This window comes from Adiantum capillus-veneris, chromosome 1 (assembly GCF_014529385.1).
Source record: "Adiantum capillus-veneris isolate H3 chromosome 1, ASM1452938v2, whole genome shotgun sequence".
NCBI classification, from domain to species: Eukaryota; Viridiplantae; Streptophyta; class Polypodiopsida; order Polypodiales; family Pteridaceae; genus Adiantum; species Adiantum capillus-veneris.
In genome coordinates, this window is record NC_140931.1 from 118,519,010 (window position 1) to 118,543,076 (window position 24,067).

Consider the following 24,067-nt stretch of genomic DNA (forward strand, 5'->3'; position numbering starts at 1 on the left):
CATTATATTTAAAATTGGTTGATGCTCTTAATTAGGACAAATAGAGAATGCTATTTGATCATATCTGCAAACTCTTATACTATCAGCTTGTTTTTGCAAACCACTTTTTGCAATTCCTAATTAATGTTAAGCTACCTTGCATGACTTTTGTACAACTTGTTTATAAATTGCTTTTATTAAATGTTATGAATGCATTTGTATCACTTAAGATTTGTGGCACTTACAAATTTGTGGAGGTTTGTTTGCTTTTTTCCTATTTAAATGATTCAATTGTTATATTTATTTTAGCAATCAATTACATCAAAAAAATGATGAAGATCATCACCTTTATTCTATTTACTCAAATTTTAAGGCAATATAATTGATTATGGGACACCAAAATTTGTAATATGTGGCTAATGAAGACATAAACAAATTTATTTGTTTAAGTTTGAGTTTTTATTTTGATACATGATATTTCTGACACATAATTTTAACCATTGTTTTTTAAAAGCATTATTTACAAATTAATGACAACTAAGGATATTTGCTTTTCTAATAGAGAGATATGCAATGGGATTCGACAAACTTATATTTATTACAAATGATAGGTGACAAAGCAGGATTGGTCTATAGAATATACAAAAGGATATCAAATTTATTGCTATTTTTTTATTAAAGAGCTCTTCATGAGCTATAATTACTGTATGTTTGGGCGGATAGTCTGTAATGATTTTGAGCATTGAAGTAATCTATAAGTATATACGTGCAAAAGAAAAATGCTCAACTTGCACGAGGAGAAATTGCGCCCAATGCCATGTGTTCCTTTTCTCCCCTCACCTCTTCTTTTTATGTGCTTGTGTAGCACTCCTCCCTAGGATGTACACTTGCACGCCCTCTCATGCTCTCTCATTCTCCATCTCCCTTCCGTTGGTCTTGTGTTGGATCATGGGGTATATATGCATTGCCAAGTATGCCAATCAATGAATGTTGTCGTCTGTAGCATGGTATTTTGTGTATTTAATAGACATCCCTCACTTCCGTATGTAGCAACAAACTACCCAATACTCATGTAAGACCAATGCTCAATGTTAATAGAACCATATGCTTATTCTTTATACAAATATTTAATGTTAACCTTGGTATATCTTTTGATTAGAAATAAAAACAAGCAATCCTCCAATAGTATCCTACTACATTTTGATAAAAGAAAATGATACAACCCCCCCTCAACCAAGCATGAGGTGCACAAAACAACAAAATTATTAGAGCACTCGTCTACATAGGAGAATAAAATCACGATAAACATTTCTAAGAGCGTGAAGATGCTAATTTTTTGAGAATATAGACTTCCAATGCAAAAACAAATCTTACAAGTCGTAAAAAGTCGTCTTTTTCTATGACTTTGAGAAGAAGAGTAATACAGAGAACAAAGCCTATATTGTGTGCATGAAAAGAGAACAAAACAATACATGCTTGTGTTTCCTTATATATCTAAGGAATGACTAACTATCAAAGGAGATAGAAAATGACAGCTTATTTTTTACATGCTATGAGATAATACACCTACAAAGAGAAAATTCTTGAGGACATGAGTTCATTGTAGAAAACTGAAAAGATATGGCTAGTTGTAAGTCTAATTCGGAGAATTAAAAAAATGCTGTTTAAGTATGTTAAGAAATCAAACCACTTCTGTGCTAATGCTTTAAAAAAGGCATGTTTCTTCCTCTAAAGAGTAGCACATAACCACTTGCTATGCTAAAAATATATTAGGGGCATTGGAGAACGAAGTCCACGATCCATTTAGGGGCATTATGGTAACCCACTATTTTTTTATCGCCGAGGGTTGCAAGCAAGTTAAAATTTTATAACTAACACCATCCTGAACTTCAAAGTTTGCCTAATTGCACGGTAATGGTAGGAAAAAAAATTTGCAAAATAAGGTTAAAATTCCCAAACATGACCACTTCAATGAATCAAATTTCCACTTCTTTTCAAGGCTAGAAATGTGTAAGAGCACAAACGCCCTAGTCAAGAGTCCTCAAAATGCCGATGAGAAAATGGCATGGGCATTCAAATGATACAAAATGTGAATCTCTCGTGTCGGAGATGCTCGCATCAAAATATGTAAACAATGTAGATAAAAATCCTTGATCTTTAGGAGCTAAGAGTAAGAAAGCCTCGCAACATTGTCACTGAGAAAAAGTTACAGAGCCTTACAAGAGTATCAAAATTAGGAAAAGACACTTCCTCATGTTGCACATCCCTTGGTGAACCCCCAAAGGGAATATCACCTCTCTGGATCAGGACTTGAGTTTTGTTGGACTCGTTGGCTCACGAGCTGTTGCGCCTGTCGGACACCCTCTGCTGTCCCAGTAATGGTCACTTTGCTGCAACCCACCAAATAAAGAAAAGAAGGGGTCATTCCCTTTTGAGGCGAAGTTTGTTTCATTGTGCGTAATGAGTTTCTAGGTGTCATGGGTTTGAGGCAGGGCCAAAGCCCTTCCTCACAAAGATGAGAGACATTACCGATTAGTTGTGCTTGGCACATAATCTCCCCGATCCGATATTTTGATTCGAGTGCCACTGCTCTGCATATTTCCAAAACTAATGCCATTGGTTGATTGCATATACATGAGGCCAAGCTTTGATCGCAAAGAGACGTACCTGCTGAATCTCTGTTATTATCTTTCCTCCCCTGCCTACGATAGCCCCTACATGTTCATCTGGAATTGATAGAGTTATAGACGTGCTTGGCCCCCCAGGCAAGACAGAGGGCAACGTTTGCATCGTAGGTATTACACCCTGACCCGGAAAACCCAAAAGCTCAATGAAATATGCAATACGCAAACAGAAACTTGTTCAGTTCATCACATCAGAGTTTCAGTTACCCCACCTTCATACGGATGTTGCCGCCATTCATACCATTCCGCAAATATGGTGCTCCCCCATAACCCATTGCTGGAAATGCTGTAGCATATCCTTGCAAGCCCATTTAAATTAGTCTTTGCAAGAAGTGCACACACTTGAGCCACCATAATGAATGAAAGATGTGTTACCTGGGTAAGACAGTGAAGTTGACGCAAAATGGCTATAGTTTGGATCCTCAGCCAGCTTTGAGATGACCAGTGCTACAGCACGTAGTTGCTGATCAAGGCTCCCAACTATACTAACTATCCGGTCATTCACTCCTGGAATACTCTGATCTAGGGGAGAAAGTTTGATGCTAGCATTTGAGTCCTCCACAAAAGACCTGCACAATACAGAATTTAACATTCAGGTCTGTTCCAATAGTTCTTCATTCTCCTCTTCAATGCTGAGTATATATGTCAATGTAACACTTAACAAACTAAAATTGCACTTAAGAGTAAATCAAAACATTGTAAACACATGAAAAATTATGCCACTCCTGAAATGCTCTAACTCAATCTTATATTTACAACTACGACATTACTGCTTCATATCAAGGCAATCTTACAATAGCACTTACATTCTCAGATCATGGTCTGTTCTAGGGGGCAGAGATAATTTAGCTTAAACCCGTCTCCTTTTCCAAAAATGAGGTCAGAATTTTCGAACAATTACTTAGTACTTCTTAGAGTCCTAGTATTTCAAAAACTTTCTACTGCCCTCCTTGCTAAATAGCGTCCTTGAAGACCACTTTCCACTAAAAGACGATGCTCCATGAGTGTATCAACAGTTTGGGGAATGACAACCACCAAGCGATCTCTATAGTAAGATGTCGCCACAAGCAGCGTAGACAGCTGCCCTTCTCCACCTCTGCAAAGGAAACGTATTGCTCCAAGAAATTGTATATACCTAGATGAATCCAGGATAAGCCCAGATTCACCCTTGACGGAAAGTGCAAGGTATAGACCCATGGTAGTCACCCACAAGACAATATAAACATCAGCTCCATCATGCATAGTATTGACTAAATACCACGACATCCCCACTAACATCGTCAGTGCCCAATAGTGGGTGTAGAACTAGGTACTAACATATGCTCCCCAACACAACACACACCACACGCACACACATGAGCATACATCAACACAAAGTTCAGCGTGCAGAGTTTCTGTCATGACTCTGGAGATCAAGGGCAGACTCAGCCATAATGAAGCCTAGCACTAAAAGAAGCATTAAATCGGAAAAATTAAATCCTGCAAATGAAGATCCGTGGTCAGCCCTGTAAAGAAAAGAGACCAAGAAACCACAACGGCTGATCCACAAAAACTCTGGGAACGTCAAATTGAGAAGTCTGCACTATAAGGTCCTCCATAACAAGAAGAGCCAAACCCGCGGTCTGCGATGTACGTATGTTGCAGCAGTCACTAATAGATTGTAGAACACAACTGGATGGTGTCCTGTCAGTAGGTAAGATTCCTCCAAGATGAGTGTCATGTCTGTTGGTGGGAAACGCTAGGCCTCCTGCCGGTCTTGCTGAGAAGATGCACTGCAGGTTGCTGGAACTTATGTTGCCTCTTTTGCAAGAAAGTGCTAGCGCTAGGTTTCTTACATATTGACTTAGCAAAGTTGCCCTACCCAGTTTCCCAACAAAGTCACTTATTAAATAATAAGTGAAAAATGGATAAATAGGGAAAATGGGTTCTGTGAACTGTAAAATGCTCATGATGGGTACTGACTGTCATGCTGATGATCATGATGTGTGCAACCAGAGGATATGCAACTACTCATAAGTGTCTGGACATGCATGGCCTGCACACAGGCTCACAAAAGTGCCAGAACACTTCCTAAGCTAACTTCAACCTTGGACCCAAAGTAGCTTCTCTACATGCACATAGGGTTAGATGTGCACGTGACAACATTGGCCCCAAACCATAGTTACAGGGGACGGAGGGGACGGACCCTAGGGACGGGGGACGCCAGATTCCGGGACGGGGACGGGCGGGTGGGGACGGACGGCAAAAGGGCTGCCAGGCCGGAACGCAGGCAAAACGTCCCCGGGACTGCAGGGGACGGGAGGGGACGGCAGGGGACTTTTTTTAAAATTTGAAAATTTGATCATTTCTAGTGGCTAGTTCCTCTCCAATAGCCATATGTTTGAACTTTGAAGCACCCCAATGGCTATAAAAGCCACCCTTTGGTCCTCATTTCTCGATGTTTTATAAGCACATTTGCGTCTATATCACTCATGTTATTTGGTCTAATTAGTGTAAATTTGTGGTCAAAGTGATGCTCTATGTGTGTTGCATGTGTGTAAGTCAAAAAACGCCAAAAAAAATCTTCTTTTTTTTTTGCCGTTCCGACCCCCATTCCCGTCCCCGTCCCCGTTCCCGTTCCCGACCCCGACCCGCCATCCCATGTAACTATGCCCCAAACGCTGGTGCCCCTTTCAATATTTCTTTATTATTACTGATCTGCAAAGTACAACAGCCGGGGAGCACCTCCTCTGCAATCTGGGTGTGATGGCTAATTTTACTACGCCGGAATATCGAGTTCCGATCTGGACAAAAGGAGAAGCCCACTCCTTGACAAAGGAGCCGAAAGGAGAAGCCAACTCCTTGACAAAAGAGCCGAAAGGAGAAGCCAACTCCTTAACAAAAAGAGCAAATTGATCCGGGAAGGGGGTAGATGGTAGCGGCGAGGGTGAGAGGCTCAATACCTTCGAGTCCTGAGAAAAAAATTTGCTTTGATACCATTGTGAGGATTAGTGGTGCTAATCCTATAATTAAGACTTAAAACTTCATACTTAAGATCAAACTCAGACTCAAGAGACTGAATGTGTGTTTGATTGATTAATGAATGCTTGAAAACTGAGTACAAAAGGCTCCTTATATTACAGACGAAGAGACACAATTGAAAAGACACGTCTCATGGTGAAGAGACGTGACTTTAGACGTAAAGACACATCCTTTCGGCGAAGAGTTGCAACCATTGGACGAAGAGTCGCAACCATAGAGAGAAGGGGTGGGACCAGTCGTTGAAGGAGTGTGGCTTTTGGCGAAGAGGCATGTCTCTCAAGCGAAGGGTCGTGACCATCCAAGCGTAGGGGTTCTCCTTGGCATGGCACTTTGCGTATTTGCAACTATGAGTAGATGTAATACTGCAACATAGTCACAATCATGACATAGTCTCTGAAAAAAACAGCAGCTCAAAACAAATCTTGGATCCTTCTCTTGCAAGTGATCTTTATGGCTTATGTCCCATAAGACATGAGCGGTGAAGACAGGAGCGCGTTCGATGCGCGATGAAGTAAGGGTGGGAATGGCTAATAAGTCCAGGGTAGGCCCGGAAAGATACTTTAAATAAGATTCCAATAGACTTTGGAAGTGTTGATTTGCTCTGTCTGCTCTTTTGTAGGACCGGTATGCTTTTAGAAAAGCACAAGCCTGATGCTCTGATACCACTGTCACAAGACGGGCACGTGCCAGTAGAAAAGAACAAACTAAAAAACTTTAAGCTCTTCAAATAACAACTGAACTGAAAGAGATGCACAACACGACACCAAGAAGTTCCACCCCAAGAGAGCACTCGCCCCAAACGCTGGCGCCCCTATTTCTTTATTATTATTGATTTGCAAAGTACAATAGTCGGGGAGCACCTCCTCTGCAATCTACGCGCTGAAGAGTGCTAGACAAGGCCCCCAAGGCTCATATTTAAAGGCCCAAAGCCTAAAAGCATCAAATATGAAAAGCTGACAGCAAAAAAACGCTTTCCTAAAATTTCGAGATTTTCTAAAAATCCGTCGCGAATTGCGGAACGTCCATGCAGATGCCACGTCATCATATTTTGATGTGCAAAGTCTTCTGAGTGTGTTTTGCTTTATTTTTAATGCCTTTATGTCACTTGGGCCCCATCGGACGGGATCCCGTAAGTTGGTGGGAACTCTTCTTTAAAAATAGGTCACTCCTCAAAACTTTGTAAGTTTGTAAAACTTCTTCTTCTTCTTCTTCTTCATCTTCTTCTTCTTCTTCTGCCGCTTCTTCTTAGGGTTTTGGCCCCTTGGCCAGGATCTCGAAGTTGGCTCCATTCTCTAGTGGCTTGACACGTCAACGGTTTGTGACAGTCTCTTTTTGAGCTGATAACCTTGGAGGTCAGTGAGATTGCTATGTCTTGGGACTACCATCGCCGCCAAAGGAACACTATCTAACCAAGAGCTGATGGACCATGCTGTGGTCGGCTACAACCTTATGGAAGGAATCTAACCCTAATTTTTGGTGTAGGTTTCACGATGGAAAGTCAGTCGACTTTTCGAGCTCGACTGATGTCGAGATTGCTTTTTAAGTTTGAGTTCTGTTAGGAACTTGTTTGGTAATCCTATTTGGAATTTGTTTGAAATGGATGGTATCTATTTTAAACCTGTATTGGTGCTGATTTGAATTATTTGACTCTGGTTTTAATACTGGTTTCAATGATTGGTGATTTTAGTGTAACAAACTTGGACACCCCAAGTCAAGATTCTACCACGACACAGCAGAGATTCACTTCAAAAAAACTTCACTTCAAATCAAGTTCAAAAGAGAGTCAACACGGCCCGGCATAGTTCCGTGCCCAAAGATATTGGCCCAAAGACTGGCGCCCTTTCGGTATTTCTTTTTATATTAATCTTTGAGCAAAGTACAACTCCCGCGCTGCTCACTCTCAGACTCTGCGTCCAGATGCTCTGCAGAGTGAGCCCCCTCAGGTTCATTATAAAGGTTACAAGGGATGCTAAAAGCAGAGCCCCAAAAACTGTCAACTTTTAAAAGCTTCAAGGTTTCAACCAGCGCAAAAGCAGGAGATTCCGTACTGTTGTCCGTACGCTTGCCACGTCAACATGTCAACGGAATTTGCGTCGTGATTTCTGGGATTTCCGTACAGAGTGACACATCAGTCTGTCACAGCGGAGCTGTTGCTAAATTGGCTTTATCTTACAGGAAAATAATTCTAAATGAATTATTGGATTTATAAGTGAGAGGGTTTTCTCGCTTGGAACACCAAGGAAAAATAATTCTAAATGAATTATTGGAATTTTAAGTGAGGGCTTTTCTCACTGGAGACATCTGAGTACAGAGTATTCCTAGTACGTCATTCAAAGTAATGACGGGAGCACTGAGAACGGGAATATCTGTAAGGCCACCAGGAACGGGTACTTCTGATGCGTCACATCGGATGGGTGACAGGGAGCATCGGAAAGAAGTATCCGACCATCCGGGAACCGACATCTCTGATGCGTCATAGGATGGGTGACATAGAGCATCGTGAAGGAGATCGTACCGTAAGTTTGGTAGGAAAGGACTAGGTGATGGGTATTCCTGATGCGTCACAAGGTGGGTGACGGGTGCATCGGAAAGGGAATATCCATAGTCGGGAGGAAATTCCGAACTGTGTTGGAATTGTGCACAAGGAAAAGCAAGCACTTGAATGAAGATGGGTTCAGAGGAAACTTTGAGGAAAAAAACAGATGCTTTCTGAGAAAGCAGATTGCTTTTCGGGAAAGCAAATGCTTTCCCGCGAGGAAGTTTATGTTTGCATTGCAATTGTGCGTGTGATTGCATCCAGGGATGCCTGGGAAGTGCTGTGAAAGCATTGTTTTTAACTTATAAGGTTTTATTGAGTTTTTGGGCAGGTTCAGACTATTTTTAAAATACGCCGGCCACCCATTTAATAAGTGGGCAGCCATCTGATAAATACGGCAACAGATCAGCCAGCGTTTTCTCTCTCTTTTTTTCCGGCAGAACGGAAAAAAAACTGAAAAAAAAATTTATTAAAAAAAAAAAACGGCCGCGATATTTACGCGAGCAGCTATTCGTGTTTGTGGCTAGGAGCTATAAAAGTATCACATGCCCTCACTCAGAAGAAAAGACCAATCTTTGCAAGGAGGAGATGCTGCTGCAGATTTCAGCCGTAAAGAAGACGTTGCCGGTGATGCCCATGGCTCCCCCAAGTGTACCAGATGTCGCCAAGACTCAATGCGCGAGTTCCCTCGCGAAGAAGTGCCTACGGAGCGTGTTTCCATCGCGAGAAGTTGCTGTTTTTCTCTGTTTTCAGCCCATAAAAGTCGTAGACGGGGCTGATTTACGAGAAGGAACCCGAGAACACACCTCTTCTGTGTGTAAGATTGGAAGAGAGGATTTTCTATGTAGAGATCTCTTCCGGGGAATTGTTTTTCGAGAACCGAGTTGCGTTTCGAGCATCGAGACTTTGAAGGTAACGATTTTCATGTTATGATCTCTGAGTATTTGATTGCAGGTGTACTTCCTCTTCGTGAGGGAGTAGGAGCAGAGGAAGGCATGAGCCTCTGCACCAGAAAAGCGCTCTGAGGAACTAGAGCCAGATCAGCCCAAGGGTTTCGTACCCAAGTTTGGGAAGCAGATCCACGGATCGAAGAGAGGTAGACTTTTGAGATGTGATCCAGAAGTTGAAATTCCCAAGGGAAGGACTTCGTGTCCATGAAAGCGGAGTTAATCTGCAGGAAGAGGACTCTGGAAACAGAGTTAGAAAAGAGTTGCAGGGATGTCACGCCCTGAGTCTGGAAGGTGAGATCCAGAGGCGAGAACCTTGGTTCTCAAGGATTTGGAATAAGGAACGGAAGTTCCTTGGAATAGGGTTTTGCCCTAGGAATCGGAAGCTAAGGCTTCCAGGAACCACCAAGTCTTATTCTAGAACGAACGTGGTAATACGTTCGGTTCAAGTGCTTGTATAGACTTCTGCTCAGTAATAAAGATACTATTACGGGGGGGGGACCAGCCCATCTTCTGGTCCCCAGTACTGTGTCGATCTTCTCACTCTCTATCTCTCTCTCTATTTATTTCTCTCTATATCCTCTGGCTTCAGTAATAAGTGATAAATCCTATTTATCCGAATGTATTTTATATTGTTATGCGCTCTCGTTTGTGACAGTGGTATCAGAGCATGGTCTCCTCTCTTTCTCTGTAAAGAGGACGACTCTGGGAAGATACGAGAAGAAGCCATGACAAGCCAAGAGAGAAGTAAGCAGGCGGAAACCTAAGTCCTGCAAGAAAAGCTTGCAGAGTTGGAAATTTTTTTCTCTCTGCAAGAAGGTGACACAAGATTTGGGATTCTCTGAGAAGGCGACAAGAGCATGATGCTCAAGAACCTAGAGAATCCAAGGAGCGGAATGCTCGAGATCCTTCAGAATCCAGAAGATATCCATGAACATCAATCCAGAACCATAGCCAAGAAATCCCGTCATCTCGGGAAGGATATGAAGACGGTCTCTAGACCTAGAAACACTCCAGTCAAGTTTGATACTTTTGACGGAAGGGAAGATTTCTTGAAAGCTACTGCTTTCATTCGACAGTTTGAAGTTGCCTTTGCAAACGGCAATTTCTAAGAAGTATCGAAGGTGAGGCATGTGACCAAACACCTCAAGGGGATTGCAAGTACTTGGTGGTATACTAAAGCTCTGCAAGGAACTTACAACAACAATTCAAGGCTGAATTCTCCGACAAATTTTTTTCCTCTACGCTTTGAGGAAGGCATTTAAGAAGATTGGGATCGGTTTGCCTAATAGGAACACGAGCGAGTCAAAGCAAGTAGTGGTTCACTCTTGCCAAGGTAGCTCCATTCTTGATCCTCTCTGAGGAAGGAAAGATGAACAAATTTAACGAAGGACTTTTGCCCGAATTTTGTAAACGCATCTGCAAGATACTTTGCAGCAGATGGTGGAGTCAGCAATACAAGCTGAAAGTGTACACCTCAGTGTACATAGAATCTAATCCCCACAGTGGGACGGGAACCATTGAACACAGAAACATTGAATTTTTGTTACCTCTCCTCGAAGGATACATTGCTATCCGGAGAAAGTTTGGAGTAAGGGAATTCAATCTAACTTGTGAGATTTTGAACAAAAGACCCTCGAACTTTAAGTGAGAGGGCAGGTCTTTGATCAAAGTTAAATCTTTGAGGAACTCATAAACTGCGTATTGCTTTTATGCACAAGATATGCATGTGTCTAACCAGGACAATCACTCTCAAGTGTTTATGAGAATAGAATTGAGTTGAAACATTGCTTTATGCGATGAATTGGTTTGCTCAACCATCCGGAAGGTCAACTATTGATATCGTATCCGGTAGTTCACCAACAAATTACGTGCTATTGCGGGTAGGACGGCAGAAAGGAAGGAACCATTCCGAGATTTCAACCAAAGAAAAGCTTTCACTAAGCTTGAGGACCTTATGAACCAACACCCCCTACCCGGTAAGGGAAGATATGGTAGTGCTTTTCGCACAAGTGAATGAACACTCTCTTTACGAGGGAAGGAACCAACGACGACTACGGCTTGTGCTCGAGAAATCCAAGAATTATTTGATGAGCGAGTTTTGCTCTAAGATCGAGCCAAGGGATCGTCAAGTTGAGCGTCTTCGCTCTAAGGATCTTACGAAGGGAAGGAAATTTCCCAGGTTCACCGAAACTCTAACACAGCTTAAGAATTATGTACACTTTTGAGTACATGGATAACACACGAAGATGCAGACCTATGCCAGGAACTGGACGAGAGTTTGTTATACTCTCTTGAGCGCCTTTTTGCGCGCAAGGATATTCCAACACGAGAATCTCTATTTGAGATGTGTTCGGTAGAAGGAATTTGAGTTTCTCTATGGAGAAGAGGTTTTCTTATGGTCGTGATCATTGAGTACGCTATGTGCTTTTACCATTACAGTAGCAACTTTTGGTTGCGGTATATGTTTCTCCATGAGCAGGTCAAGTAGCATTTACATGCTGCTTGAATAAATTCGAACTATTATGTTCGTAAGAGTCAAATTCGCCAACCGTTTTAAAAATGGTAAGAATTACCTTAACCACATATGAGAGAACATCATTGAGATCTAAAGCGTGTTCGCCCTTAAGTGGGCCGAGTTTGAACTTATGTTCACAGAATGATATGGTTAGAATTTTATCTGCCTAAGATTTTGCGAGTCCTAGATGCTTGCAAAGATGGCGTCTGCAAGGAAGAGACGCTAATGGGCGTCAAGAAAACACTGCTAGTGATAATAACTTGCAGGAGGAAAAGATTGGAAGGAAGTGCCGCCGTGCACAAGGAATCTTCGGATTGGAACCATTCGCCTACGTTGAGCGATGGCCCGAAACAAGAACCTTCTTTAAGGTGATCGCAAACTTTGTTTGTGAAAGAAAAACATCGAGCTTAATGCTCTATGACTTGAGCATTCCCTATGTGGGAGGACACAAGAGGTTTAATACCCTCTAGACTAACAGCGCAGGATTATGCGCAAGGACAGATACCTAGATTGATTTCTAGGAGGATTATTCTTCTCGAGGTTGAGAAGGCGAAAGTGAGTTAACAGATTCTCGGATGAGGAAATTTTCGATCTGTTGGAAAGACACAAATGACGAGTTCTTACATGGTTCGTAAGTTGAATGAATGGTGAAGGATATCCTCAAGGTACTAGAGGAAGGACATGAACTGGTAAGGTAAGTATTGAATTATTGAATCTTTGTTTAATTTAATTTTTAAGTTCTCTTTTGAGAAAGGACTAGCTCAACTCACCATTGAGCAAGATTTGGAATCTTTCCGGTTTCTCCCCGGTAGTTCAGTTGGACCTCTACAGTTGAGGACAACTGTTTCACCAGGAACGGGTACTTCTGATGCGTCACATCGGATGGGTGACAGGGAGCATCGGAAAGAAGTATCCGACCATCCGGGAACGGACATCTCTGATGCGTCATAGGATGGGTGACATAGAGCATCCTGAAGGAGATTGTACCGTAAGTTCAGTAGGAACGGACTAGGTGATGGGTATTCCTGATGCGTCACAAGGTGGGTGACGGGTGCATCGGAAAGGGAATATCCATAGTCGGGAGGAAATTCTGAACTGTGTTCGAATTGTGCACAAGGAAAAGCAAGCACTTGAATGAAGATGGGTTTAGAGGAAACTTTGAGGAAAAAAACAGATGCTTTCTGAGAAAGCGGATTGCTTTTCGGGAAAGCAAATGCTTTCCCGCGAGGAAGTTTATGTTTGCATTGCAATTGTGCGTGTGATTGCATCCAGGGACGCCTGGGAAGTGCTGTGAAAGCATTGTTTTTAACTTATAAGGTTTTATTGAGTTTTTGGGCAAGTTCAGACTATTTTTAAAATACGTCGGCCGCCCATTTAATAAGTGGGCAGCCATTTGATAAATAAGGCAACAGATCAGCCAGCGTTTTCTCTCTCTCTTTTTCCGGCAGAACGGAAAAAAAAATTGGAAAAAAAAAAAAAAAACGGCCGCGATCTCTACGCGAGCAGCTATTCGTGTTTGTGGCTAGGAGCTATAAAAGTATCACATGCCCTCACTCAGAAGAAAAGACCAATCTTTGCAAGGAGGAGATGCTGCTGCAGATTTCAGCCGTAAAGAAGACGTTGCCGGTGATGCCCATGGCTCCCCCAAGTGTACCAGATGCGCCAAGACTCAGTGCGCGAGTTCCCTCGCAAAGAAGTGCCTACGGAGCGTGTTTCCATCGCGAGAAGTTGCTGTTTTTCTCTGTTTTCAGCCCATAAAAGTCGTAGACGGGGCTGATTTACGAGAAGGAACCCGAGAACACACCTCTTCTGTGTGTAAGATTGGAAGAGAGGATTTTCTATGTAGAGATCTCTTCCGGGGAATTGTTTTTCGAGAACCGAGTTGCGTTTCGAGCATCGAGACTTTGAAGGTAACGATTTTCATGTTATGATCTCTGAGTATTTGATTGCAGGTGTACTTCCTCTTCGTGAGGGAGTAGGAGCAGAGGAAGGCATGAGCCTCTGCACCAGAAAAGCGCTCTGAGGAACTAGAGCCAGATCAGCCCAAGGGTTTCGTACCCAAGTTTGGGAAGCAGATCCACGGATCGAAGAGAGGTAGACTTTTGAGATGTGATCCAGAAGTTGAAATTCCCAAGGGAAGGACTTCGTGTCCATGAAAGCGGAGTTAATCTGCAAGAAGAGGACTCTGGAAATAGAGTTAGAAAAGAGTTGCAGAGATGTCATGCCCTGAATCTGGAAGGTGAGATCCAGAGGCGAGAACCTTGGTTCTCAAGGATTTGGAATAAGGAACGGAAGTTCCTTGGAATAGGGTTTTGCCCTAGGAATCGGAAGCTAAGGCTTCCAGGAACCATCAAGTCTTATTCTAGAACGAACGTGGTAATACGTTCGGTTCAAGTGCTTGTATAGACTTCTCCTCAGTAATAAAGATACTATTACGGGGGGGGACCAACCCATCTTCTGGTCCCAGTACTGTATCGATCTTCTCACTCTCTATCTCTCTCTCTATTTATTTCTCTCTATATCCTCTGGCTTTAGTAATAAGTGATAAATCCTATTTATCCGAATGTATTTTATATTGTTATGCGCTCCCGTTTGTGACAGGAGCCTCCCGGACTAAGTCCAAGTTCCTCGTGAACTGATCGGCTTCAACAAAAGAATCTTATCTTTCATGCTTAGTCGTAGCACCTTCAATAATCTCAAATGGCGCCTTCCCCATCGAAGAGTGGATCATGTTATTGTAGGAAAATTCCACCAAGGGCAAATACTTTTCCCATGAGTCTTCTGATCCGAAATGTAAGACTTTGATAAATCCAGTACAACTGAATTTGCAATCTCAGATTGCCCATCTGTCTGTGGGTGGAAAGATGATGAGAACCGCAACCGTGTACCAATGTTCTCACAATCGGGGATCTCTGTCAGAGACTATTGTCTCAGGCATGCCATGTAATTTGAATATCTGGGCAATGAATAGTCTTGCTAAACGATCTGTCAATAACAGTCCAGATACCATTGTGCCCACTCTGTGTCTTCACAAGATCAAAAATGAAATCCATAGCAATACTTTCCCAAGGGCGGGTGGGAATGGGTAAAGGTTGTGTCACGTTTGTGACTTAGTTACATTACATACTTACTCATTGATGCAGATATGCGAAGTGCCATGCCAAGTAGAACCCCTACGCTTGGATGGTCACGACCCTTCGCCCAAGAGACATGCCTCTTCCCCAAAAGCCACACTCCTTCGACAACTGGTCACACCCCTTCGCTCTATGGGTGCGACTCTTCGCCCAACGGTAGCACGTCATCGCTACAAAACAGTGAAGTCGGTCTTCCCAAAATTGCGACCTCGCTTCTATGGACCTTTCAAAATCATCAAGAAGAATTTCGTTGTCAGCTACAAGTTGGAACTTTTGCCTTCATGGGAAAAAATTCATCCGACTTTTCACATTTCTTGGCTCAAACACTATATTCAAGGAGATACGCCTGTTGCAGACTTATGTTCCTATGTGCCAGAAATTGAAGATGAACACATTATTCTTGTCCCAGAAAAGATTCTCAACGTTCGTCAAAAAGAAACAAGACAAAAGATCATAACTGAGTTTCTTGTTAAGTGGATGGACTTGGATGAGTCAGATTCTACTTGGCAAACTGGTAAAGAAATGCAACAATACCCTCACCTCCTTCAAGAATTCTTCGACAAACGACAAACTTTCATTTGACACACGGGTTTTATTTTAAGAGGGAGGGAATGTCACGTTTGTGACTTAGTTACATTACATACTTACTCATTGATGCAGATATGCGAAGTGCCATGCCAAGCAGAACCCCTACGCTTGGATGGTCACGACCCTTCACCCAAGAGACGTGCCTCTTCGCCAAAAGCCACACTCCTTCGACGACTGGTCACACCCCTTCACTCTACGGGTGCGACTCTTCGCCCAACGGTTGCAGCTCTTTGCCGAAAGGATGTGTACTTACGTCTAAAGTCATGTCTCTTCACCAGGAGACATGTCTTTTCATTTGTGTCTCTTCGTCTCCTATATAAGGAGCCCTTGTATCACACTTTCAATCAATCAAACATAGAGTCTTTTGAGTCTTGTTTCTGAGTTCAGTTCAAGTTTCTTAAGTCTTAATCATGAGTTTAAGTACTTAATTGAGGATTAGTACCTAGAATCCTCACAGGTTGTAACAATCCCTGTGCTTCATGTCTATCAAACTTGACCTTCTTGCATACCAAGCAACTGCGTACATTCGTCCTTCTTGAGTCTCGGCCAAAACAAGTATCGCTCCACACCTTTCAAGGTGGTATCAATGCCGCAGTGACCCGTAAATGGTGGACAGTGGCATTCAATTAGAATCTTTTCCCTCAACGGTTGTGTAACGCACAACATCGTTTTCTTCATTAAGTAGACATCCCGAATGGAATATCCTCCTACTACCTCCCCATTCTGTATTCGACTGAATACATCTGAAAAATCTGTATCTATGGCATACTGATCGACCATGTCCTCTAAGCTTCTATGGTGTATTGCGGAAATAGCCAAAACCAACGGCTTCCGAGACAAAGCATCTGCCACCAAGTTCTTTTGTCCCTGCACATGGACAATCTGAAAATGAAACTATGACAAGATGTTTGCCCACAGCATCTGCTTTTCAAAAAGCTGCTTCTGTGACAAGAAGTAACGCCAACTCTGATGGTCAGTGAAGACCATAAAATCGGCTCCGAGTAGGTCATGTCGCCACGAGTAAGAGCATGGATAACCGCCAAAATCTCTTTCTCATATATTTGTGCTGTCAATTCCGGCCTTAAAAACAATCGGCTCTCATAGGCAATGACATGGCCTTCTTGCATTGAGACCGCACCCAGACTACGACCACAAGCATCACAATATACTTCAAATGACTTCTGCAAATCCGGCAAAGTCAAAACTGGTCCTGTAGTCAATTTCTCTTTCAAAGTCTGAAAGGCAGTCACCTCTGTGGGTCCCCACAAGAAAGGGACTCCTTTTTGTGTCAAGATATGCAAAGGGGAAGCAACCTCTGCAAACTTTCTAATGAACCGCCAGTAGTAAGAACATAAGTCCAAGAAGCTTCTAATGTAACAAACTGCTGACGTGTCAAAGCCTAAAGAATGGAGCCAACTTACAGATGTCGGCCGAGGGGCCTAAACCCTAAGAAGAACAAGTAGCAAAAGAAGAAGTCCTACCAACTTATGTGACCCTGTCTGATGGGGCCCCAAGTGACATAAAGATTAAAATAAAGCAGGACCCGCAAAAATTGATGACGTGGCACATTTCCGAAAATTACGTTGACATGATGACGTGGTAGGCTGTACGGATTTCCGCGTTTTGCACTGGCTGATGACGTGGCAGCTGTATGGATTTTCGTAAATTACACTCGCACCTTTTGGCATTGCTTTTGGGACCAGAATCTTTCCATGAGTAATCCGCATACATCAGTACTCATTCATGAGTGAATCGTGTTCATCGTACAATATGGCATGCCTGTGAAAAGGGATCACATAATGACGGTGACTAAAATACAAGAAAGCATCACGGATGAAACACTCGAACAATGCGTACTGACTATCATTCGAACACATAATACTTCCTGTGGGGGTTCCTTGGACCTAGGCTCGAGAGCCAAGATCGATTCTTCTTGATTGATCGAATCTTCCTGTGGGGGTTCTATGGACCTCGACTGGAGAGCCAAGATTGGTTCTTGGTGATTGATCGACTCTGCAATGAGGTTAGCTTAACTAGAAAAAGTATCAACTAAACCATCATTCTTGTGAACAATCACATCATGCTCGTGAGAAATCACATCTTGATCATGAAAATCATCATGCTTATCCTTATCATTCAAATCTTCATGTTTGTCATGCTTTGGAGAAGAACAGATTGAAAGAGTCTCCTTCTCCCAAATCTCTTGCATCTCTGCTTGCACTTGAGAAAAGAATCGGAACAAGGCGGCTTGCCTTTCGTTGTGCTAATGCTCTATGGCTGCCATTCTTTCTTCGTGTTCACGCTGTATTTCTGCTTTTCTTTCTGGGGCCTCCAAGCGTGCTTGCTCGCGCTCACGCTCAAAGTCGGCCTTTCTTTCTGCTCGTCTTGCTTCGCGTTCTAACTTCCTATCCATCATCATCTTGTCGAAAAGCTCCATAGGAGTTAGTGCAATCCTTGGCGTAGATGGGGAAGTGGGATGTCACGTGACACATCCAGCCCTATGTATCCGTGGACAAGCTACAGCATGATCAAGGTTCAGTTAGTCTAGTAAGTCTAGATTAGAAGTGATCTGGCACTTTTTGTGAGTCTATTCGTAGACCGTGCATGCCCAGTCACTTAGCATAGATACATATCCTCTAGTTGCACACACCATGATCATCAGTATTCCCTTCAGAATCCATCAGATTCAGTCAGGGGAATTTTCCAGTGCATTTAGCCTATTTTCCCTATTTTTGGTATTTTCACTTATTATTTTTAAGTGACTTTCCAACAAAAGTAGGTAGGGCAATTTTGCTAAGTGAATATATAAGCAAACCCAAGTTAGCACTAAATGGCAGAAGAGGCAGCAGGAGCACATGCTCAACAGGCACCTTCTCATCAGAACCCCGCAAGAACCCTTGGCGTTTTGATCTCCCCATCCTCGCCACACCCTCAAGCACCTAGCATTTTCTGTCCTAGCAGTTTCCCGCATCAACAGTACCCGATTCCCCTTGGCGTTTCCAGTCCTTGCATCATCGCCATATTCAGCCTGGCGTTTTTCACATGATTGCCAGCTTTCCCCGGATAGCCAGCGTTTTTCCTAACGCTCAGCAGAAGCAGCAGCGTTTTTTGATTTTCAGCCAAAATGCAGCAGAATAGGCAGCGTTTTCAGCATGCTTGATCAGCAGCAGATTCAGCCCTAAGTACACGTAGAGGACCTCCATTTTCAGCCTTCGAAAACGCAGCCAAAACAGTCATTTTCAGCCACCGAAACAGTCCCGAAATTCAGCAGTTAGAAGACCACAGATTTCAGCCCTAAAGTCGTCGTCGTCATCACCGTCATCGTCATCAGCATAGTCCCAAGTTGCATCAGTCCATTGCATACGCATTGTACCACTTTGTGCAATCAATAAGTAGACCACTCTCGCCGACGAGAGTGGGGCTCGCGAGAGTGGGGCCTTCGGAGGAGGGTTTTACAACGTCTCTGGTGTTGTATCTCTCTTCTCTCTCTATCTCTCAGTCTCATACACTTGCACGCATAGTGTCCATTCACTTTGTTTGTGATCGTAGCATTCTCTCATTAAGAACGGAAGGCTCTACCTTCCATAAGAACAAAAGGAACCTTGAGCACAATTCGGAGCACTCATCTTGAGCAAAGCGCAAACATTCATTCCGCTGCACCTAACATTGGTATCAGCGCTTTGGCAATGTTCTGTATCAATCAAGGAAAGAACCACAAGAATCACAATAATTTTTTTTTGCTTGTTGCGGTCGCACGAACCCAAGTTCGCTTGGGCGTGTCGATTCCTAATCCTATTTTGTTGAAGAGTGACAGGAATCCCAAGAAAGAAGGGCTTGTCCAGCCTCCCCTTGTGTCTCTTTTCACTCATTGAGAGCGAGAGCGGACCGTGCACTTAGCGGCCGGCCAATCGACGTGAGGTGGGAAAAAACAACCTTGATGTGAGCGCAAGGCCGCCAAGGGGTGCGCCCGCGGAAAAGAGTAGAGCTCAGGTGAAGAGAAGATCCTTCTCAACGCGATTTGCAAGCGAAAGAAAACCTCAAGAACCTAAGAACCCAAGAACCAAGACCCTCAAGAACCCAAGTTCCTCGTGAACTTAAGAACCAAAGATCATAGTGCATGGTCGTCACCCGAAGCGGAATGGATACTTCACATACAGGTGATGAGTGTGAGAGAGGCAGCGAAGATTTTTCCCCACCAGGAGACTTTTTCGACCCTCCCCCTTCGCCATCTACGCCACGAGTTGTACTAACTCCTATGGAGATGATGGTCAAGTCAATGATGGACATGATGTTGGCACAACAAGAAGCGACTCGCCTTACTTTAGAAGCGAATTGAGTTGCGTTGGCACAACAAGAAACCAATCGCCTTGCTTTCGAACGCGAGCGCGATGAACAAAATGAACGACAAGCAAAAAGGCAGGCCGAGCGTGAACGCACTCAAGAATTGCTTTCCCAAGTACTTGCCTCGAAGACCGAACCACCCAAAGATCGTGGGAGTTCCTCAAGTGGTGCAAGCCACGATGCGGATTCCAACAACCCAGTCACTGAAAAGTTGACCTTCAGTAAGTACGATGGTAAGATGGATGCTACAGTTATTCATTCTTGGTTGCATCAATTTAATGCTTATTTTGCGACAACTAAGAAGACAGGAAATAGCAAAGTTTTGACGGCAACAATGTACCTTGCCGGTGATGCCATTAATTAGTACCACGCATGGCAAGAGGCACAGCTAGCCGCGCACCTAGAGGAAGCTGACGGATTCACGCCCCTTTCCTTCGATTGGGATGATTTCCAAGACAAGCTCAAGGCGCGGTTTATGCCACCTCAGTACCTCGCACGATTGAAGGACGATTCGCGCTCTCTCAAGCAAAATGGTATGCCAGTCATGTCTTTTCCTAATCATGTTTTGCAGCTAGGCAATCAATTACGAAAATCGGATGATGAGCGTAAAGAGGCTTTTCTTTTTTATTTGGACGAGTATATCAAGTACGATGTCGAGGTACTCGATCCAATCAATCTCAACAAGGCGGTAGCGAGTGCTCTCGCACAGGAGATGAAGCACAACAAGGGAAAGCCTAAAAAGAACAAGACTTCCACAAGTACCTCGCAGACTTCCCAGAACCCTCAGAACGGTAAGGACGGTAAGAATGGTAAGAACGACAATTCTTCTAACCAATCTTCTAACAGTCTCTCATCAAAGAATTCTTCCAATGAATCTAAGGGTAAGGCTAACACAATTGCTAAAACTAAGCTTACTCCAAATGAAAAGGTAGCATAAGGAATTGTAGGAGGATATATCACGTCGGAAGAACAAAGCACTTATTCTAAGGAAGGGATTGTTTTCATTGTCACATTAAGGGTCACATAAAAAGAACATGTCCTAAGCTTGAATCGAATGAATCTAAAGAACCCACAGCACCCACTTCCTCTGTCAATGCAATGAATGATAACACGAGTGTGCCCCAAGTGTCTCAGACCCTCCCATTGATGATTCTCTTATTAAATGTTATGGTCTTACGTCGGGGCACCATTTTGTCATATTGTTTGACCCAGGTAGTATGCATGATGTGATCAGTTCCTCTCTTGCTGAGAGAACCCACCTCAAAGTTAGTCCGCGATCTCCTATCGAGGTCTCTGGCTTTCGTCCCGATATGGACGCTCTCATCACGGAGGAGTGCCTTGATGTGTTGTTTGCAATTCAACAAACTGCCTTCACTAGAAGATTTGTTGTTTCTCCTCTCTCAGGATGTGATATGATTTTGCGCATTCGATGGTTTCGTGATACTAACGCTCTCATTGATTTTGAGGCTAACACTTTAACTCTCAATGCCAAAAGTGATTCTCCTATTGTCATTCATGGAGAGGACATTGCTCATTCTCCATCTCTCATTGCTAATATGCAGGACAAGATTGAAAGAATTTAGGAGAAGGAGACTCTCTCAGTCTCTTTTTCTCTACAGCATGACACACAAGATTTGCATGATTATGAGAAGCATGATGATTTGCATGATCAAGATGTGATTTCTCACAAGCATGATGAGTTGCATGAAGATTATGTGATTGTTCACAAGGATGATGTGTTAGTGGATGCTTTTTCTAGCAAAGCTAACCTCGTTGTAGATTCGATCAATCACGAAGAAGCAACGATCTTGGCTCTCGAGCCTAGGTCCAAAGAACCCTTACAGGGAGTATTATGTGTTCTCATGATTGATACGCACGCATTGTTCGAATGTTTCATTCGTGATCGTTTCCTGTATTTTAGTCAGCATCGTTATGTGATCCCTTTTCCTAGGCATGACATATTGTATATTGAGCACGTTTCTCTCATGGATGAGCACGAATGTATGCGGATTTTTCATGAAAAGCTGAAAAGTATGTATGTAAGAAAGTCACATTCCATGTCTCTTCCTTGGCATGACACAGTTTCCGAACAAGCACATAAAAGTATGAGCACCAAGAGTGGGCATTTCCATTGTGTTTTGCCACAATTGATTGCTCTAGATCAAAAGAGAAAGATTAGATCTCATTGTTTGCGTGTATGTGGTGAACGCTTTAGCACTCCGTCTATTTGTTCATCTACATTGCATGCATAGTCTTTGAGAAAGACAATTTTTTTTCCACTCACTTTACATGGAATAGGTATGTTCATGATTTTGTGTTGGAAATGGTTTCAGGAATTTTCAGCCATGGAGATTCTTGAAGAAGGAAGAAGCACGACTCTAAACGAAGTTGAAGCATCGAAGGAGCCACAGAAGACTTTGTGTCGCTTTCGGCACGGCCCAAATAAGCAAGCGTTGCAGACCTTTATGAAGTTCAAGTACAGCACAACCCACACATCAGAGTAGGCCGGCGAAGAGTCCCTTCCAGGATTCCGAATGCTATTGGCGATCTCAACACCATACAGTTCAGTACCAGTACCTCACTTTCAAAAGGAGGGGATGTCACGTGACACATCCAACCCTATGTGTCCGTGGACAAGCTACAGCATGATCAGGGTTTAGTTAGTCCAGTAAGTCTAGATTAGAAGTGATCTGGCACTTTTTGTGAGTCTATTCGTAGACCGTGCATGCCCAGTCCACTTAGCATAGATGCATATCCTCTAGTTGCACACACCATGATCATCAGAATTCCCTTCAGAATCCATCAGATTCAGTCAGGGGAATTTTCCAGTGCATTTAGCCTATTTTCCCTATTTTTGGTATTTTCACTTATTATTTTTAAGTGACTTTCCAACAAAAGTAGGTAGGGCAATTTTGCTAAGTTAACATATAAGCAAACCCAAGTTAGCACTAAATGGTAGAAGAGGCAGCAGGAGCACATGCTCAACAGGCACCTTCTCATCAGAACCCCGCAAGAACCCTTGGCGTTTTGATCTCCCCATCCTCGCCACACCCTCAAGCACCTAGCATTTTCTGTCCTAGCAGTTTCCCGCATCAGCAGTACCCGATTCCCCTTGGCGTTTCCAGTCCTTGCATCATCGCCATATTCAGCCTGGCGTTTTTCACATGATCGCCAGCTTTCCCCGGATAGCCAGCGTTTTTACTAACGCTCGGCAGAAGCAGCAGCGTTTTTTGATTTTCAGCCAAAATGCAGCAGAATAGGCAGCGCTTTCAGCATGCTTGATCAGCAACAGATTCAGCCCTAAGTACACATAGAGGACCTCCATTTTCAGCCTTCGAAAACGCAGCCAAAACAGTCATTTTCAGCCACCGAAACAGTCCCGAAATTCAGCAGTTAGAAGACCACAGATTTCAGCCCTAAAGTCGTCGTCGTCATCACCGTCATCGTCATCGGCATAGTCCCAAGTTGCATCAGTCCATTGCATACGCATTGTACCACTTTGTGCAATCAATAAGTAGACCACTCTCGCCGACGAGAGTGGGGCCTTCGGAGGAGGGTTTTACGTCTCTCGTGTCGTATCTCTCTTCTCTCTCTATCTCTCTGTTGCTAATTGGACTATTTTCTTATTTTTAATGATTAATCTTTTTTTTAGGATAGTTTATGGTGTGCACCAAGAACTGTTAAAAGATTGTAGCTACAGGAACTGCCATCAAGAACGGACAACTCTGATGTGTCATTTGATGGGTGACGGTAAACATCGTGAAGGAGTTTCCGTAAGTTCGGTGGAAAGGGCCGCGTTACGAGTGCCCCTGATGCGTCACATGATGGGTGACGGGTGCATCAGTAAGGGGGCATCCCGTAGGCTAAAGAGGAAATCCGAACTGAGTAAGAAAATACGCGTAAGAACGCAAGCACAAGAATAAAGATGGGTTCAATGAATCTTTTTACGAAAAGCAGGAACAATCGTGGGAAGGCGGACGCTTTCCCACGAGGAATCTATGTTTGCATTGCATTCGTGCATGTGGTTGCATCCAGGGACGCCTGGGAAGTGTTGTTAAATGCATTGGTTTTAACTTATAAGGTTTTATTGAGTTTTCGGGCATGTTCAGAACAATTTTAAAATATGCCGGCCGCCCACTTAACAAGTGGGCAGTATTAAGTGGGCGGCCACTTAAGAGATAAAGCAACAAAACCAGCCAGCGAATTCTCTCTCCCTATTTCGGGTAGAACAGCGCAAAAAAAAAAAAACGGCCGCGATCTCTACGCGAGCAATTATTCGTGCCGTGGCCAAGGAGCTATAAAAGCACCACATGCCCTCA

At 43.3% G+C, this 24,067-nt stretch overlaps 1 protein-coding gene across 1 annotated transcript in view; it reads right to left on the reverse strand.

Annotated features, from left to right (window-relative positions):
• Nucleotides 1–1,951: 1,951 nt before the first annotated feature.
• The window catches only part of BTR1L (binding to TOMV RNA 1L (long form)), a 39,717-nt gene continuing 17,601 nt past the window's right edge, over nucleotides 1,952–24,067 (reverse strand). Inside the window, exons 4-8 of the mRNA XM_086520007.1 lie at nucleotides 3,039–3,232; nucleotides 2,876–2,949; nucleotides 2,647–2,784; nucleotides 2,509–2,570; nucleotides 1,952–2,369 (exon numbers count right to left, since the gene is read on the reverse strand). Of these exons, the coding sequence (XP_086376133.1) occupies nucleotides 2,270–2,369; nucleotides 2,509–2,570; nucleotides 2,647–2,784; nucleotides 2,876–2,949; nucleotides 3,039–3,232 (568 nt within the window). The 3' untranslated portion in view covers nucleotides 1,952–2,269. The remainder of the gene's footprint in view (nucleotides 2,370–2,508; nucleotides 2,571–2,646; nucleotides 2,785–2,875; nucleotides 2,950–3,038; nucleotides 3,233–24,067) is intronic.